Source organism: Esox lucius, chromosome 10 (assembly GCF_011004845.1).
Source record: "Esox lucius isolate fEsoLuc1 chromosome 10, fEsoLuc1.pri, whole genome shotgun sequence".
Taxonomy (NCBI): domain Eukaryota; kingdom Metazoa; phylum Chordata; class Actinopteri; order Esociformes; family Esocidae; genus Esox; species Esox lucius.
The window spans coordinates 6,820,750-6,840,268 of record NC_047578.1 but is presented as its reverse complement, the minus strand read 5'-3'; the positions used below and the strand labels follow the sequence as shown (position 1 = coordinate 6,840,268).

At 47.5% G+C, this 19,519-nt stretch overlaps 1 protein-coding gene across 5 annotated transcripts in view; it reads left to right on the top strand.

Annotated features, from left to right (window-relative positions):
• Positions 1 to 19,519, top strand: part of csmd3b (CUB and Sushi multiple domains 3b) — a 418,091-nt gene that overhangs the window by 386,749 nt on the left and 11,823 nt on the right. For all 5 annotated transcript variants that reach the window (XM_034294760.1, XM_034294758.1, XM_034294759.1 and 2 more), the window contains 7 exons: positions 424 to 606; positions 2,808 to 2,984; positions 6,197 to 6,376; positions 9,199 to 9,372; positions 11,547 to 11,720; positions 15,140 to 15,213; positions 17,274 to 17,385. In XM_034294760.1, the coding sequence (XP_034150651.1) occupies positions 424 to 606; positions 2,808 to 2,984; positions 6,197 to 6,376; positions 9,199 to 9,372; positions 11,547 to 11,720; positions 15,140 to 15,213; positions 17,274 to 17,385 (1,074 nt within the window). The remainder of the gene's footprint in view (positions 1 to 423; positions 607 to 2,807; positions 2,985 to 6,196; positions 6,377 to 9,198; positions 9,373 to 11,546; positions 11,721 to 15,139; positions 15,214 to 17,273; positions 17,386 to 19,519) is intronic.

Here is a 19,519-nt window from a genome sequence, read left to right as displayed (position 1 = left end):
GGCCATGACAGGTGTGTCTGTGTGTGATGGATGTGTGGACGCTTCAGGTGGGGCTCAAGGCCGCCAAGTTTACATGCCAAACGGTTCTCCATCCCCCACACATAGTGCCTGACCTGGGTCCTGGTTTAAAGTGCACTGAAAAGGGAATAGGGTGCTGTTTGGGAGCCGGCCCAGGGCTAACAGACCGGGAGCTCTGCCGAGGGGGCAAGGGTTATGGCAACTGAATCAATCAGCCACAGCAATTTCCGGTGAGATACTGAGAAACCTTGAGTAAAAGAGTTGAGGTCTGTGTGTTGGCCGCTTGGAGGTCATCACAGGGCTTGTGGGGTTTTTTGATGGCCTTGTAGCCTCTGGTATTCATTCTATTTTCCAATTTCCTGTGTGTGTGTGTGTGTGTGTGTGTGTGTGTGTGTGTGCGTGCAGGTGACTCCCAGGGCACGTGTGGGGACCCAGGCACCCCGTCCCAGGGCAGCAGGGAGGAGAGCGACTTCCGTATCCGCAGTAAGGTGAAGTTCAGCTGCTCCGAGGGTTACGAGCTGATCGGCTCCGCTGAGAGGATGTGCTTCCCCAACGGCACCTGGTCTGGAACTCAGCCCTTCTGTAAACGTAAGCCTCCAAGTGTCCGAACACGACACAAACCAACACCCCCCCCCCCCCTCCCGACTTTGTTCCCCCCCCACCCGAGCCGCCAACCTCTAGCCACCCCCAGCTGTATGCCTTCAGCCCAGGGCTAACTGACTACATGGCTGTGTAGCGGCCCATGTACCCACAATGCCTCAGCGCCGATCCGTAGGTCTGTCTGCTCTCGCTGCAGGGGCCCCTACAGCTAGCAGCACATTAGGCCCAGGGGGGGGGACCAGACTAGGCGCTGCACAGGGGGCTCACAGATACAGTGCCCCCCCCCACCCCCCACCTCCTTTGCTGAGGGAAGCAAATAGTTAGTTGAGTCCTCGCTCCACTCTGCTCCCTGTAGCTCGGCTAAAAGCACTGCCGTAAGTATGCGGTTTATTCCTCAAATAGTTATACTTTTTAAATACATTTCTTAAGTCCTACGCTTTGTTAGAAAGAGGAAAGTGGAAGAACAGAGAACAGTCCTTTCTGCTGAAAGAATAGTGGCCTGGTTATGAAAGCTTGCTGCTGTAATACAAGGCAACAGCCTAGAGAGCTGGACCCTCCCAGGACACTTCAGATTCCTCCTCCTTTCAATTCAGTTTCGTAAAACATGAGAAGTCCTGGTTAGTCTTTCAATGTAGAGTTAATTCAATACCTCGTTTTGGTTAGATTTCATTTATAGCGTTGCATCTGAACAAGTTACGGTCTTGTCTTGTACTTGATTGATTAATTTGGCCACTAATTAGTTAGGTTCTCCCCTCATCTGATCGCATGCGTCTTAATTGGGACGCCAATTGAAAGGAATAAACAAAAAACGGAACACACTAAGCCCTCTGTGGACCCCCCTCCACACACACACACACCTACCCCTCCTGCTCCTCAGCACGGAGCCACTGCTAATGGTGTGGGTTACTGCTCTCCTCCCTTCTCCTCCTCCCCCTCTCCCTCTGATCTCCTTCTGTGGATACACACTAGCCTGCGTTGAGCAGGCATCATTTCTGAAAGGTTGAAGTTGGTGACAGGAAACTTGGCGCAGGCTGTAATTGAGGAGTGGCACCAAACCACCTTTCTCTCTCCCCATCCGGCAGCCAAGAGGGGTTACCTGAGACAACTCAAAATGGCCCGGGTGTCAAAGAAAGACAAAAGAGTTTGCATCTCTCTCTCTCTCTCGCTCTCTATCTGGAGAGAGGAGAGTGCTCTTTCGCCGGGCTCCTCTGAAACATCGTATTCATCTCATCTCCAACGAGACAGGATAGCGTTAGTGTCGTCTCGAAACAGTGGCTTCGTGTCCTCCGTTTTCCCTCTGAGCCACTGCAGTTAAGCTTTGCAGTTAAATAGATTTACAGATTGTTAACTTCTCTTTCCCCCGAGGGGCTCTGGCAGCCCAGCGCTAACGCAGCGCTGACACCCTACCTCTTTCCCTCTCTGTTTCGCTCCCTCACTCCTCCGTCTTCGTCTCAATCTCGCTTCTCCTTTTCTCTCCCTTGCTCCACCTCTCTTGCTATCTCTTTCAGCCAATTGCAGCGTTGATTTAAGGCTTGTTCTGTTTCAAATTCAACCCTTGAGTGTGTTACAACTCCGTCTGTGAAAGGCTGACTTTTCACCTTTCACTCTGCCCCGACCCGTCCTTAATGGTCTTTCCTAGCCTCCTTTCCTAGCCTCCTTTCCTAGCTCCCGAAAGTTCACCGTGGACAAATTCCATGACCCAAAGTTCTTCACTGCAACACCGTCTCTGCAACAATTGCTTCTTAAATTGCTACTCTATTCTAGACGTGAATAGCGTTGACATTTTCAAGGAAATTTCCTTTATTTTACTGGGTCAAACTGGTATGATGGGGCTTGATGCAGGAGTAGTAAATTGTGATTAGTTTATGGCAGGTAAGGATGTAGTACTTAGCTTTGACATACAACATTAGTCAGTTTAAATTCAAGTGGAGTTGCAATTAAAACACCAAAAATAATTTATAGAAAGATTTTATTTTTCATTCATGAAATTAGTTCCATTCAACAAAGATCCAATTTAACCAATGTGTTGTGTAATGAATGTGCAGTCCGTGATGGTGATTTGTAGCTGGGGATGGAACAACTTGTAGTTTTGATTGATCACATGAAATCATTAAATCTAACTCTGTCTTACACCTCCCTCCCTCTCTCCCCCTCCCTCTCTCCCTCTCCCCCTCTCTCCCCCACTCCAGCTGTGCAGTGTGGAAACCCGGGCACCCCCAGTAACGGCCGTGTGTACCGGCTGGATGGAACCACATACTCCCATTCGGTCACTTACTCCTGCATGGACGGCTACCTGCTCATCGGCTCCACCACACGCCAGTGTCTGGCCAACGCCACCTGGTCTGGCACTGCCCCCAACTGCACAAGTAAGTCTCTATCCATGTCAGTGTCTTCACCGGGAAATCCTGTATTCACCGGGAAATCCCTATAAACCAACCTCACTGTCCCCAACTGCACCTGTACGTCTGTCCCCAACTGTGCCAGTAGGTCCCTGTAAACCATCCTAACTGTCCCCATCTGTACCAGTATGTTCCTATAAACCATCCTCACTGTCCCCTCTCACCAGTAGGTCCCAATAAACCAACCTCACTGTCCCCTCTGTACCAGTAGGTTCCTATAAACCAACCTCACTGTCCCCTCTACACCTGTAGGTCCCTATAAACCAACCTCACTGTCCCCTCAGCACCTGTAGGTCCCTATAAACCAACCTCACTGTCCCCTCAGCACCTGTAGGTCCCTATAAACCAACCTCACTGTCCCCTCTGTACCAGTAGGTTCCTATAAACCAACTTCACTGTCCCCTCTACACCTGTAGGTCCCTATAAACCAACCTCACTGTCCCCTCTGCACCAGTAGGTCCCTATAAACCAACCTCACTGTCCCCTCTGCACCAGTAGGTCCCTATAAACCAACCTCACTGTCCCATCTGCACCAGTAAGTAAGACGAGGCAATACACAAAACACCATAAGAATGTTGGGGTTTCACTAAGCTAGCTTAAGTAAATTGCATCAACAAATTGTCAGTAGAACTGCAATGTGGCTGGGTAATATGGACATTCAGTGTTAAAGTACTTTGTTCGGTTTACTGTGGTGCTCCAGGGCACGTGTTGTCTTTTGGACCAATAGAATGTACTGCTTGTCCAAAGCCACATTGGCATGTAAAATGAATATTCATGTTATGTTAATGGATAGAATCATTCATCTTCCTGGGTTCTAAAATCTAATCATATCACGCAATGTGTAAAATATATTACAATTTTTATAACAGACTAGCTTAACAAAAAAAACTGACACATTTTCAAATAAATTGTAGGCGTACAGAATTGTTTCGCTCGGTTGCCAAATGTTTGTAACTGCTAAAAGCTTTTTCACTGCCAGATCACAACTTGCTGTAGGTGTTTTTGGTTAATAAACATTGCCATGGTGGTGGGTGGTAACATTTAAATAAAACCCAGCAAACATAGGCTGAAAAGAGTATCTCACAGGGGAAGAGAACCCGTCTTCCCAGAGAAATCTGATATTACACTCTTGGATTAGCCATTTCTAGGATAAATATCTCATATTTTCACTAAAATTATGACCATTTAGCTTAAACTATTTTACAACACCTTTGGCCATTATCCTTCAGAGTTAAAAAATGTATTTCTGTGTAATCATTCTGATTATGAACAGAGAGGAGAGGGTCCTTAACATCCAGTAGCCTGTGGGTTAAGAGAACAGGTCATTCACACGTACAGTGTCTGGGAGGGGTTGAGAGAGGTCAAAGGTCAGTGACCTTGCTCAGGAAGATACGCTAATCCATCCCTCTGTGCTCGCTGTTACCTGGTGTGTATTACCAGACTACCCCCTTCCTCAGCTCCTTCCTCAGCTCCTTCCTCTCCATCAGACCCTCCTCAGACAAGGAGACAGCACCAGGGACTCGACAGGATTTAAATCCAGGCCCGAGGCCAGTGGGGGAAACAAAGGGAGACAGAGAGGGGAAGAAAAAGAGAGATCTCTCTTTAAATCTTTATTTTCAACTGTCAAATATACTTTTCCAACACTGTTTGTTTATCGTTTCACTATACATAGCTAGTATAACATTTGAAATACTTTGATCTTTTAGAACCTTTGAGCATTTAATGTTCCCCTATGTATTTCCTATCTGGTTTTTTACTTGCTTTGGCAATGTAAAGAAATACTTCCCATCCAATAAATTCAAATTTAAATTGAGAAAGAGCGAGACAGAGAGACGTACTCAGGTAATTCAGATTCATTCTCCCTACCTCTCCTCGTGTTTTCAGTTCAGTTAGATCCTATTTGCATATAAAACCATGTCTGTGACCTAGAGCCTGTCTCCTGTCCATATCTGTTTTAGTGCCTGCTGGCCCGTCTCCAGTGACCATGCTGTATTCGATGGTCGGAATGGGTTGCCTACAGCGTTTTCATCTTTACGTTGCTTCCATAAAGACCTTGATTCACATCCCTAAAAAGCACCCTGTTCAGTCACATTTCAATGGTAGTGCACTAAATTAGGGAATAGGGTGTCATTTGGGATGCACACCTTGCCTGCGGCTTCTTAAACTAGTACTGATGAATGCATTTCTACGTGTGTTTATTGAGCATGCTCAGAAGGGTGATGCATGGTTTTTCGGCGAGGGGTGGAGTCCCATTAGCATTTTGGCAGAGGTATTTTTCACACCACCTAGACATGTTTTCCGCCCTCTGATGATTGATTTAGAAGCATTGTTCCCCTCCGGCGTTATTCCGCAAAAGACACAAAACGTGTGGAAAACCGGGATTTCCGGAGTTGAAAATGGCGGCACATAAATCAGTAGGGTTGAAACTGTTTTTTTCCCCCTGAAATGAAAATAAATATTTAAAAAATAAATGAATAGTTAATGCGAAGTGGTGTCGGTGGTGTTGCTGTCAGGCGTGGCGGTCACAGAACCACCGACGTGTTTCTGTTACTTTTTCATCTGATTATCCCGGCTCGAGCCGGTAAACAGGTGGTGTTCTGCTGTCTGCCGTCTTCCCCCCCCACCACACGTTATTCCTCATCCACAGAAGGGAGTGATACTTGTAAAAGATTTACAGAATTGATTATGGAAGTTAAACCCCGGAGACCCCAGTATGAGAACAGAGCTCCATGCTCACGGCAATTGATTTTCCCCCTAGATAGTGAGATCTATCATTCTGAATAAAAGAGGCAATCTCTTCAGTGGAGATATCTCTGTTGCTGGCTGCATAAATGGGTAGGTTCAGATGATTTGTGGATTAGGTTTCCCCCCGACTGTTGTCACAGCCCAAATCACATCTTAAACCAGACTCATAATAGGGTCTAAATTGCACCTCAACCACCGCTATAGATATTATATTACCAGAGAAACAGCCTGAAAGGAACTTGTGCTTTGTCAGAGAGAGGAGTGTCTATGCTCAGGTGTGAGTGTGTTTGCTGCAAGAGAGTACGCTCAGTGTCCCCGAGTCATTTATTTCCTTAATTTATTTCCTCATACCTCGCTTTGCTTCCTCACTCCCACCTGTGCTCCCTTCTTCCCTGGTTTGCTCACTCTCTCCCTCCCTCTTCGTCGTTTCACAGTGATAAATTGTGGCGACCCTGGGGTTCCTGCCAACGGCATGAGGTATGGAGAGGACTTTTCCATCGGTCAGAACGTCACCTTCCTGTGCGCCCCAGGCTACACCATGGAAGCTGACAGCTCCCCGGTACGCACCTGCACCTCCAACGGAACCTGGAGTGGCATCATGGCAACCTGCAGAGGTAAGGCCAGACAACAGACGTCCCTGTTACCATGGAGACTGCTATACAAGTAGCATGATGTGTATGTCACCATGGAGCCTACTAAACATGTAGCATGATGTGTATGTCACCATGGAGATTACTAAACATGTAGCAGGATGTTTATGTCACCATGGAGATTACTAAACATGTAGCAGGATGTGTATGTCACCATGGAGACTACTAAACATGTAGCAGGATGTGTATGTCACCATGGAGACTACTAAACATGTAGCATCATGTGTATGTCACCATGGAGACTACTAAACCTGTAGCATGATGTGTATGTCACCATGGAGACTACTAAACCTGTAGCATGATGTGTATGTCACCATGGAGACTACTAAACCTATAGCAAGATGTGTATGTCACCATTGAAACTATATACATGTAGCATGTGAGACCATGTAGATATTTATAAATATATTCTATATTATTATCTTTTGTTTAGCAATTTTTCCTTTCATTTAACAGTTAAATTGACATTTGGGGTCTCACCCTGGGTCTACACCTGGGGGCAGTAGTTCTGTCCGCTAGACCCTTCTGGGTCATGGAATCGTAACCCGAGAACATCAGTACTTCAATTACACCCAGTCTTAGGGAGGAACTAATCAGTGTTGGCGTTGTCTAGAACGGAGATGTCCAACGCTTGTGTTCCATGTTGAACCAGTACAAGGTGTCAGCGCGTGTTAGTAAAGCGTATTCACACTGCACCTCCTGCACCCCTGCCCAAACCTCCAAAGCCCCCACCCACTGCGGCCCATAGCAACCCAGTGTAATTGGGTCCTGTCAGCAGTCACAATGAACGCTGGTTCAAACACTGGAAATGCCCGTACTCGGGTTTGCCGTTGTCTGAGCGACGTGCCGTGTTTCTGTTGACGTTGCTTCTGTCGTCACCAGTACGGCACAAGACGTGCGGCAGGCCTCGTTCCTTCACTGAAAGCGTTCTCCCTGTGGACATTGTCATTCTCAACGCTGGATACTGTTGTATTCGCAACCTAAGAGACGTGCATTAAATGCACCGCGTCTCTCACTCAGTGAGTGAATGTTTGCACGTGTGCATTGAGCATTCGCATGTGTTTTCACAAGTAATGCCATGGAAGTATGTGAGAACAGCTGGCTTCCACGCCTGTGAGGAAGCCGCAGTCGTTGCGGCGGCTGTGGTAGTGTTCACCCACTAATAAGTCCTCAGAACTGCTAGATAAACCAATTAGTCATTAGCTTAGCGGAGGCCAAGCTGCTCCACTCTCAACACAGTATGTACGATATTAATTCAGAATATTAATACAACATTTGGGAATAAATGGCACTTTATTACCGGAGCACATAGATGACCAATAAAAACAGCCAATCATAAAAGAGCTCCACTGAGCCAGGCAAATGTTCTCGTTTTTATAGTCTGCCGGTTAATTGGAAGCCAAACCCCGAACGCACGGCACTGCATGTATGGCCTAGGATGCCACTGGGCTCAAGTCAAAGTAGTGGTCTAATTAGGGAATAGGGAACCATTCCCTAACTGAAGCCTCGCTGCAGAATTGCTGCCAAAGGTGTCTTTCAACCAGATTCCAATGTGTCTAGTTGCTGTCTAGTTATCGTAGGCCAGTGCCAGCCAGAGACGGTCTCAGGACCTCTCCCAGGACCACGCAGACTAGCCAGAGACGGTCTCAGGACCTCTCCCAGGACCACGCAGACTAGCCAGAGACGGTCTCAGGACCTCTCCCAGGACCACGCAGACTAGCCAGAGACGGTCTCAGGACCTCTCCCAGGACCACGCAGACTAGCCAGAGACGGTCTCAGGACCTCTCCCAGGACCACGCAGACTAGCCAGAGACGGTCTCAGGACCTCTCCCAGGACCACGCAGACTAGCTGGAGACAGTCTCAGGACCTCTCCCAGGACCACGCAGACTAACCGGAGATGTCCAGCATCGAACAGCACATCCCCTTGGTTTGCAACCAAACCAACTCTATCTTTTGGGAAGCCTCTCTACCTCTGCTTTTTGTGTTAGTCGGTGAAGGGGGAGGGGCCTATCCATGGTGATGCTGCTCCATTTCTGAAAGCCTGTCTTTCTGTAAGTGGCTGAGAGGAGTGGGTCTCTTCGAACAGCCTTCTAGAAACCCTGTCTTTGTCCAATCCAGGCCATGGAGAATCGTTCTCTGGAAAGCCCGCCGTAGGTATCTGCCGTTATTGTATTTGGGTGAGAGTAGGAGTTTGGCCGGGGCCACACTGTGAATAAGAGAGAGAGAGAGAGTCTATAGAGCGCAACATGAGTCATCCAGCAGCCCCGTTGCCCAGTGGAACGTGTCACAGGCCGCAGCCCACAGACACACACAGCAGGCTGAACACTGACCAACCAACAGTCCCCTTTACTCTCAGCCACCCCACCCCCACCAACACTTGAATGTGTAGACAGTCATCGCCCGTGTCACAAGTGGCGCCCTGTTCCCTATCTGGCACACTGGGTAGCACACTGACTGGTAAACAGGGCGTGATTGGGGATGCCATTGACACAGCCGTTGGGGGCTAGTACTCGGAGAGGAAGACATTAGCTCTGTTTCAGTTAAACAGATGGTAGCTAGTAAATGTCCTGGAAGGGTTGGGCGATATAACTTTACTAGGTGGTCTGAAAATATTCCTCAGGCCTAATTTCCTCAGATTTTATTTAGCTGAAAATGTGTTTGTCTTAGCTGTTGGCCTGACTGTATCCATGTACCAAATGTCGTTTCCGTTGCGTACCGTAAAGCTAGCCGACCCTTTTCCCTCACCCCTTCCCTACTCTCCCGCCCCCCCCCCCCTCCCCCATAGCTGTGACCTGCTCGGTGCCTGCCACCATCTCCAACGGGGTCCTGGATGGTACAGACTTTGAGTGGGGCACCAGTGTGAGTTACAGCTGCTCTCCCGGGTACGAGCTGTCATTTCCCGCTATTCTGACCTGTGTGGGCAATGGCACCTGGAATGGAATGGTGCCTCAGTGCCTCCGTGAGTAGCTTCTCCTGCCTTTCATGTTCCTTCTTTGTTCTGGAACGTTTGACTGCTCTTCTGCTGCTCTATGTTTCTCTCTCTTGCTTTCTCTTTCAGTCTTTACTTCTCTCGCTCTCATCCCATGTCCTGTTTTTCATGTCGTTTTCCAATTTTGTTCTAATTTGTGTCGAATTGTGATTGTCATTTTTGGCGGAGTGGGTTATCGGGAAGTTATTTTTAGGTTTATTTCTTTCTATTCAAGCAGGTATTTGATATTGGTATCTAACAATGCCCTTGAAACAAATAGCTGCAGAGTGAGACCTTATTTATCTCTCTCCTGTCGAGGAAGAAAAAAGACACCAAGGTTTTTGTTGACATTAGTTGATTGACTGTCTGCTGAGATAGAGGGAGAAGGCTTTTGGTCTGGTCTAATGATCTGCTTCCCATTTCAGAGACATCCGTCACACCTGGTTGTTTCGGCATAAATTATGCTTTGTGATTTTGCATCACTTTAATTTGACCCAAAAAGTAGAGGTACACTTCAGATTAGATGGTAAACAAGACTGAAAACACAGACAGGCAGACCTTCCTTTATAGGTCTTCCACCATAATGACACTGAAAATACGGACAGGCAGGCCTTCCTTTATAGGTCTTCCACCATAATGACACTGAAAAGACAGACAGGGAGGCCTTCCTTTATAGGTTTTCCACCATAATGACACAGAAAAGACACAGGCAGGCCTTCCTTTATAGGTCTTCCACCATAATGACACAGAAAAGACACAGGCAGGCCTTCCTTTATAGGTTTTCCACCATAATGACACAGAAAAGACACAGGCAGGCCTTCCTTTATAGGTCTTCCACCATAATGGCACTGAAAAGACAGACAGGCAGGCCTTCCTTTAACGGTCTTCCACCATGATGAGCAGCTCCCCAAAGCAGACTAGCAGACAGCTGCTGATTCATCCCAACACACACACACACACACGTGTCTTCAGTACATAATCCAAGAGTTCTCAAACTAGGGTTATATATTTTGGGGAAGATTTTCTTCTGCCAGGGCCATCGCCTTGGAAACCAGTTCCCAAAGTTATTGAGTGCAGTGTGCTGCATTGACATTCGCCATGGATTTGTAAAATACTTTTTCTAAAGTAGGTTCATAGTCTTTCTGAAACCAGGCTTTCGTCCCGTTGTTAGGAATTAACTCCGCCAGCACCGGTATTTTTTCTCTCCACCACCTTTTAAGATTTAGAGACCTTAGGAGGCGTAGCTGAACATCAGAGGAGCCGATCATCTATCACACACCTACAGAGTATTCACTGACTAGCGCACAGATAGCCGCTTCGGGAATCATAATTCACCTGTCGGTTCATAACTCAGACGCCGCAGAAGGCATATTTGAACATCTGACTACCCAGCCGTCAACCCCAAACCTGGAGAAATGTCTCTACATACAAAGACACCCAGGGAATCATAACTCACCCCCCCCCTGCCACCCTGTGGGTATTACCTCCATGTCACTCAGCTAGAGCTGTCCCCCCCCTGCATGTCCGTCCCCCATGTGACAAATTGACTGAGTGAAGAACGCAGGGGGCAATCATTAGTGATCGGCACGTAATTAATGACTTGTTATCTGCCCGTCACAGTGGGTCAGTGCCCAGGGCTTCAGACCAGACTGGGGTTGGGGGGAGAGGGGTATGTGTGTGTGTGTGTGGGGGGGGGGGGGGAACAGAGAGTATTTCAAAAGGTCCGTAAATTATGAAGGTCCTTCTAATTCTCCATGTCCACCCTTCAGAACGCCGGAGCGAAATACATAGCGCCAACGGGCAAGGAAGTGAAAGGACGTCTGGCTGCCTGTGACTTTGTACAGTGGCAGGAAGTAGAAGTCTTCCAGTCCTTTCACACTCGTCTTCTTCCCCTCCTCTCCTCTCTCTTTCTCTTGCCGCTCGCTTTCTCTCTTCCTCTCTTTTTGATATCCTGACAGGGTATCTATTATTCATGAATATAAAGTTGGTCCTTCTAGTTTCCAGGGGGTGGGGACTCTTGCTTGGCACATATATAATGTATCAACTAAGCATGACGTCAGCATTTACTGTGGGTTCTTGCTGGGCAGGCCAAGGTTTGAGAGGACTCATATTAATCTCTGTTTTTGTTGTTGTTGTTGTTGTTGTTTTTGTTGTTGCTGTTATAGCCAAGTTCTGTGGTGATCCGGGTGTGCCCGTCCATGGCTTCAGAGAAGGCCGGAGCTTTATCTACCAGTCAGAGGTGTCCTTCAGCTGTAGCGCCCCCTACATACCAGTGGGCTCCACTACACGTATGTGCCAGGCTGATGGCACCTGGAGCGGATTCCAGCCTCGCTGTATAGGTATATATCCCCTGTGTGTGTGTGTGCGAGTGTGTGTGTGTGTGTGTTTCTGTAAAACTGTGTTTTGTCTGCTACATGGCCTGAAAGCATCACTAATCAATATGAAAAGTCCAGCGCCCAGCCGAGATGTGTCAGTCAGAGCCATTAGGTTAAGGGGACTCATATTCTCCTCTACTGTATTGTGCTTCACTGGGCACTGCTGTGGGGACTCCTACTCTACTGTACTGTATTGTACTTCGCTAGGCACTGCTGTGACCTCAGGAGACTGATGGGTTTGTTGCACACTGCTCTCAGGGGTCCACTGTACAGACACTTTACACACAGACTCAGTTATACACACTCTCTCTGGATTCATTCTGAATTATTCAGACCTCTACTTGATTTTACAGACACACACACACAGGCCTCTATACGGTATGTCTAATATAGTCATCGTCGGAGTAATCAGAAAAGCCTCTGTCCTTTTCCATCCTCCTGGAGTTTATCGTGTCTTTTACCCCTTCACAGAGGCGTTCTTTGAGCACCTTAATTAAAGCAGTGTACAGTAATGATAGTCACTGATCTACACTACATGTGGTTACATGCACGTTCTGCCAGTGCTCGAAGTTGTTACCTAACTGGTCTGTAGCGACACGCCCGGTGTAGCGACACGCCCGGTGTAGCGACACGCCAGGTGTAGCGACAAGCCAGGTGTAGCGACAAACCCGGTGTAGCGACACGTGCCAGATGTAGCGAGAAGCCCGGTGTAGCGACACACGCCAGATGTAGCGACACACGCCAGATGTAGCGACACACGCCAGATGTAGCGACACACGCCAGATGTAGCGACAAGCCCAGTGTAGCGACACGTCTGGTGTAGCGACGCCCGGTGTCTGTGAGTCTGTTGAAGGCCTTCCTCAGTGGGTCTCTTCTGAGTCCTTAAAGAAGACAATCAGTGTGACTGGTGCTCGTCTTCAGCTCACTGTCTGGATGTTGAAGCTGTTGGCCACACGGAGGTACTGGATTATAAGACCAATGGCAACCAGTCAATCACTGCCTATTTAGTACTGCCAGCATGTGTATTACTATATACATTCATATTTCAAGTAGCCTGGGCAAAAAGAGGACCTCCAGCTATATTTTCTCACTGTGTACTTGACCAGAGAAAAGTTTTTGTGGATACCTTCAGTAGATACTGAAATGTGCCAAGTAAAGTGATTAATAAGGGGAAAACGACCCCAGATTCCCTGTTTAATGAGGCAATCCACTGTTAATACAATAACAGAGTCCTCCTCAGCACAGCTAAAATAAGATGGATTATAATCGTGGACGCAAGGACTGAAGTGACAGTGGTGACCATGTTTTGAGGCTATACAGAGTTTGCTTACATTTAAAAAACGGAGTAGAGGCACATTTTATTATTGCTCTGGTCCAGAGAATTAGTGCCCATTCCTCTTAGGCTCACCGCATGTATATGTATGTAGTTTCCGGGGCGCTGGGAGGCCAATTCCCATGTGTGTGTGTGTGTGTGTGTGTGTGCGCGCGTGTTGTGTGTGTCACTGAACACGTAATAGAGCCGTTATTGATTGAAGTGTCACCACGCAGGAGCCGGAAAAGGGTACATACACAGGCTGATAAATCAATGCTCCATAATTATCAGACATGATTGACCCGGGATGGTGTCATGCTGAAGAGTACCGGGACACGGTTACACTAGATTTCAGGATCGCTAATTAGCTGCTCCGAACCTCTGTAATGCGTCAGTGTCCGTTCTGTATTCAGACGTTCTTCATGAGCTGTCTCGACGGTGTTTGTGTCGTCTGCTGTGGCACGTCTTAGCTTCTTCTCGCAACCAGAAGTTGAAACTAGACGTTGGCCAACGGTAATTTGCGCCCCAGTTTTATGGCCTGACAGAAATGTTAATGACACGGTGTCTGTGGGCCGTCCTTACCGTCAGGGGATTGCAGTGGTTCCCCGCAGTCACCAGAACACCGATTCATCTGTCTTTACTCACCAAGTCTGAAAAAAGACGGACGACAGCATTGCTGCCGTGTCTGGTTCCCGGTAGATCATCCTGACCTTAACATATAGGGAATGAATAGAGTATCATATAAAGTTGTGTCATCACTAAATGAAAAACACATTCTTTGAATAAACGCGGGCCCACAGGTAATGAGGTGAGGACAATACAGGGGAAAATCTCTACATGAATCGCAATGAAAAGTCCATTATATGTGATGTATGATAGGGGCCATTCAGGATGTTGACAAGGACTTTCCGACCCGATCTGCCTGCTGACAGGTGGCGTGAAACGGACGCGGAGGGGTTAGGTGAACGTGCGACTCAGTGCGTGTCTGGGGGTAGAGATGGAGGGAGGAAATGAAATGGGGGGGCTGTATGCATGTCACCAAACAGAGGTCCGCGGGGGAAGGCAACACAGGCCTTGTTTGGTGGTGTTCACCCAATCGCCGTTCAATGACTAAGTCATCTCCGGGGCTGAGCGTCCACGTTCCTGTGCTCACACACAGAGGGAAGTCTGGAGAAGGGATCGGCGTCGGTACGGGCGCTGCCAGTGTTATCTAGGCGGTCTGTGGGTGCTGCTGTCATTTTCTGAGGCTGCGTTGAATCCAGGTCTATGCGTCAGCCCCGGGAATGTGCTCTACATCCCAAACAGGCTGCTGCCTCTCTCCACGCAGCTGGTGACCAAACACTGCCCCCTGCTGGGTCTTCTGCCCGGCCTGTTAATTAAACGCCGGCTGGCTGACTGCCTGGCTGGCTGACTGCCTGGCTGTTACGTGACGACAGAAGGGTTGCGGTAGCAGCCTCTTACGTAAACACACTCACAGAGAAATGAATTTCCCTGCCACCTTCGCGGGCACCCGTGTATGTACACACACACACACACACACACACACACACACACTCTCTCACACAAACACACACACACACACAACTCTGTTGCAGGTTTACTGCAGTGAGCTATATTTGATTAACATGAAGACTATGGGTGTTCTTGTGTCTGTCCTGAGTCACACCATTTCCCCTGCATATTGCATTACTTCCCTACTCCTCTGAGTGCTGGTCAACACTAATGTGTTATCAAAGGGATAGGCCGCCATTTGCATTTCAGTTGTTTGTCTGCACCGAGAGCCAGTCATACTGTCCACGACTGAAGGCCCAGTGAGATGATGTTGACATGAGCCGTTCTCACGCGATCACACCACCGATGTCCACTGATGTCCCCGCCGTGTCCTTCACGGTTCCAGACCCAGTAGCCATCGAACCAATACAGCCGGGAAGTTGAGGGTCGCGCTTCAACTCTCTTAAATTGACCCACTTTGGTGTTTTATTTTTTTTCCACATCTACGTCATTCTGCTGAGTACACCTTGGAAGTTCTCTTGAGATAATGAGTAAAAACCTTGTCCTCTCTTTCTCTTAGAACCCACCAGAACGACCTGTGAGAACCCGGGGACACCTCGCTATGGTTCTCTAAATAGAACCTATGGCTTCAAGGTAAGGAGAGAACGAAACAAAACAATGATCAGTGTCCTGGATATTCCTTTTTGAGCCACTGCCCATTAAGTATTAAGTACACATGACCATGTTGTTCAGTACTGTTAAGAAATATCCTCAGCCAACTTGAGTAAAGGAACCATTGCTGTGAATCGAGCCTATGACTAATCCCAATTGGGTTTACAAGGCTTCACACACACACACGTGTGCACATGTTTGTTTTTTTGTTTCTGACTGTGGTGGGGTCCTGGGGTTTTGACACAGCAGAACCAGGGAGCACAAGCTGTCCTTCCTCTTTTTCATGTCCCTAATGAGCTTTAAAACACTGTAACACTCCCTGCTGCCTGGGCACTGTTGGTGTCGTTAGGGCTGGGAAAACAGGGTGACAAATTGCCTTGATGTGTCTGGGTAAAGAGAGACTTTGGCCGCATGGCTCGTCTGTAATTGTGAACCTCAAAGAACGTTAGTGAATATCAAATGGCATAAAGGGATAGCCCAGTATGTGGGCAAAGACAACGGAGTGTCTCCCGTTTTGCACCGTGGTAGAGATACATCAGGCGCAGCGCGTTAAACCGTATGAGTCAATGTGCAGCATTTAGGTCATATTTGTGTTGCAGGCTTGTGGTGCAGCACACAGGGCTCAGTAGCGAAGGTTTTGCCACGGGTACAATACAGAGACGGCCTGGGTTCTGTTGGGGAACGGCCTGAGGTGGACCGTCAACACCCAGGGCACATGTACCGCTGTAGCGTGGGGTTTGGATTCCGGCCCGATGGTGCCAAAGCACACTCCCTCCATTGTCTCTCAATCGAAAAAAATAAATAAATAAAATGCACATGAATAAAACTAAATGAAACACTAGCAGATGAAGTGTGACTTAAATGGCAATGGTTGGCCATGCCTGATTTCCCAGATGTTCCCGCCCTTTACTGAAAGTGGCCCCCCATGTTACTGTAGCGCGAAGGAGTGGTTACAAACGTGGCATACGTTGTGAGACAATGGGAGGAGAAGGGGGAGGAGGAGATGGGGGGGTGATGGCTCGTGAATTACCTGTACCAATATCTCACAAAGGGACAAGGAGCGAGAGGAAGCCAGCTGGGAAGAAGGTATTAGGACGGGGGGGCGGGGTTGTACAGGCTGGATGCATCATCAAACATTCAAGCCTTTAACATAACATCTGGGGTCAAGTCATGTCTAGGCTTCGGAGAAGAGGGAAAAATCTGGCTTTTCACACCCATAAATCATCTGTCTCTGCCTGAGATGGACAGTAAGGGGGAGAGTGGGGGAGAGAAAGAGGGGAGATATATGTGTGTATATATATATATATATATATATATCTGTATATATGTGAGGGGATATGTATATATGCATATATATATATTTATATATGTATGTATGTCTGTGTGTGTTTGTATATATGTATGTATGTCTGTGTGTGTATATACATCTGTGCATATTTCCATATAACATTCAGAGAAATGGAGAGTTAGGGATGAGAGAGAGAGAAAATGGAGGCTGATGAGATATTCACTCTGGCAGTCAACTCTGTGTTTAGAGGACTCTGTTTTGAGAGTGAGGAATTATTCATGAATTAACTAACGACCTAGTACCTAGTCGTTCTGACAGGTGTCAGAACCAAAAAACGGCATTATAATGTTGCCAGTTACTACTTCGGAAACATAGACACCTTCTAACCAGCTTTGGCTAAGCCCATTCAGATGGTGAGCACAAGTATCTCTCCAACTGGCCAATGGTGGCCGAATTGAAAGCAGACTGCTCTTTGAATTGAAGCACTCAAATCCTTTCCGTCATGGCCCGGTGTTCTGCGTGGCCCGGTGTTCTGAGTGGCCCGGTGTTCTGAGTGGCCCGGTGTTCTGCGTGGCCCGGTGTTCTGAGTGGCCCGGTGTTCTGAGTGGCCCGGTGTTCTGCGTGGCCCGGTGTTCTGAGTGGCCCGGTGTTCTGAGTGGCCCGGTGTTCTGAGTGGCCCGGTGTTCTGAGTGGCCCGGTGTTCTGAGTGGTCCGGTGTTCTGAGTGTCTGACACCAGGTTGTGCTCTCTCACAGGTGGGCAGTATGGTGGCATTCCAGTGCCACCCAGGTCACCTGCTCCAGGGGTCCACCACACGCCTCTGCCAAGCTGACCTCACCTGGAGTGGATCCCAGCCGGAATGCATTCGTACGTATCCCAATATGTCTATGACATCACAAAATCTACTCTTCCTCTATGACATCACAGCGCCTGCTGTACCTGTATGACATCACAACACCTACTAGACCTCTGTGACGTTTAGTTTTGTGCCTCAACAACACCACAGCACATACTGGGCATCTATAACGTCACAACACCTATTTGAACTATGAAAACAAAACCCATACTGTAACTATATGACATCACAACACCTACAGTACCTACATGATATCTCAACACCTACTGTACCTCGATAACATCACATCACCTGCTGGACCTCTGACATATTTTTTCTATCTCTATGACATCACAACTCTTATTGCACCTCAACAACATCACGTCATTTCTTTTAACTATGACATCAAAACACCTAGTGTACCTCTTTGACATCTTGGTACATACAGTAGGCTGGAATCACAAGACCTCAAGTACCTCTATGGCATCACAATACCTACTTTAACTCTATGACATGACAGCCCCTACAATATGACTACTACACATTATGATGCTTATGACATCATCACCATAATATACGGTCCACATTCGAGTATTTTATTTAGATTATCTCATGTACTGAATAAAAATGAGAAGTTCATTGTGTTTCTATTGCAAAAAAAAAAATATATATATATAAAGAAAAGGGTCTTGGCTAGTGAACTTTACATGGCCTGTAGTTTGCCCTACCATACATTAAAAGACAATCATGGAGAGGAGCGAGATGACTGTTATTAAGATATGCTACACATCAATAAGCATGTCACCAGAATAACAGTTTCTGGAAAAGAGCAACATACTCATGTAAAGTTGATTTTCTAAAGTCATATAAGGTTTCAGTGGCACAACCACATTATTCACTGTGTGACTATATGTGACAAATATGAGGATTATTCTTTACTTATTTGCACATTTGTCCTTTATCCACAGTTACTCGCATAATTCATTTTACCGGCGCGAAACATTGTCAGACGAACAAACTGTCCATCGTTACTACAATTTCTACTGACACTTTTTCCATTACAGCCGTCGTAACAGATGTTTGACTCAAACGTGGTTGAGCTGCAGTGATAGAAAGAGAGGAGAGAGGGAGATGAGAGACAGAAAGACAGACACAGAGAGACAGAGGGATGGAGAGAGAGACAAAAAGACAGACACAGAGAGACAGAGGGATGGAGAGAGAGACAGAAAGACAGACACAGAGAGACAGAGGGATGGAGAGAGAGACAGAAAGACCGACACAGAGAGACAGAGGGATGGAGAGAGAGACAGAAAGACAGACACAGAGAGACAGAGGGATGGAGAGAGAGACAGAAAGACCGACACAGAGAGACAGAGGGATGGAGAGAGAGACAGAAAGACCGACACAGAGAGAGAGGGAACCAGGTGATGTGGTCCTATCCGCTCTAGTGTGAATTGTGCTTCAGAGCGTGGCTTACGTACAGTATCTCTGCGGATTATACAGTATCTGTTATGTCAGGAGTCTTGCAGACAATTACATGCAGGTGTTTTAAGTTTCCCTTGCGTAAGAGCAGTCGGCTGTTTCCTAGGTAACGAGGATCTTAGAAGGGTCTTGGCGCCGGTACCGCTGACTGGCGCCGGCTACCGGATAAGTGTCGCACTCCGCTAAACTTCAGAGTCCCGCAGAATTTAATAGCTGCCACTTTGAAAATTAGTTGACATTATTAGAAACAGAGAGGGTAATTTTCTTTCCTCTCAGTCTCAGCAGGTGACCTGGGACCGTGAGGGTTCTGGTGGAGAATAATCTTTTTGGAGGCAGCAGATAGCATACCCTTTTAAATAACATGTCTCCCAAATGGAACCCTACCTCATGTAGTGCACTGCACTCTGGCTCAAAATGAGGTGACATTTGGGATGCAGTCGTCTCCACACCTGTCCTGTTTGGGCTAGTCTTATCCTCTCAGATACCTCTATGGGGTGAGATGGGGTTCAGTATCGATCTTGCTTCTTTTCCCTCTCTGTCTGTCATCCGTTCTGTTTTCCTCTCTGTCCATTTGTCCTTCTCTCTGTCTGTTTGTCTGTCTGTCTCTCGGTCTCCTTTTCCAGTAGTTTTAATGTTCCCATTCAGGGAGGAGGCGAAGGCCAGGCCCTCATCTTATCGCCACAC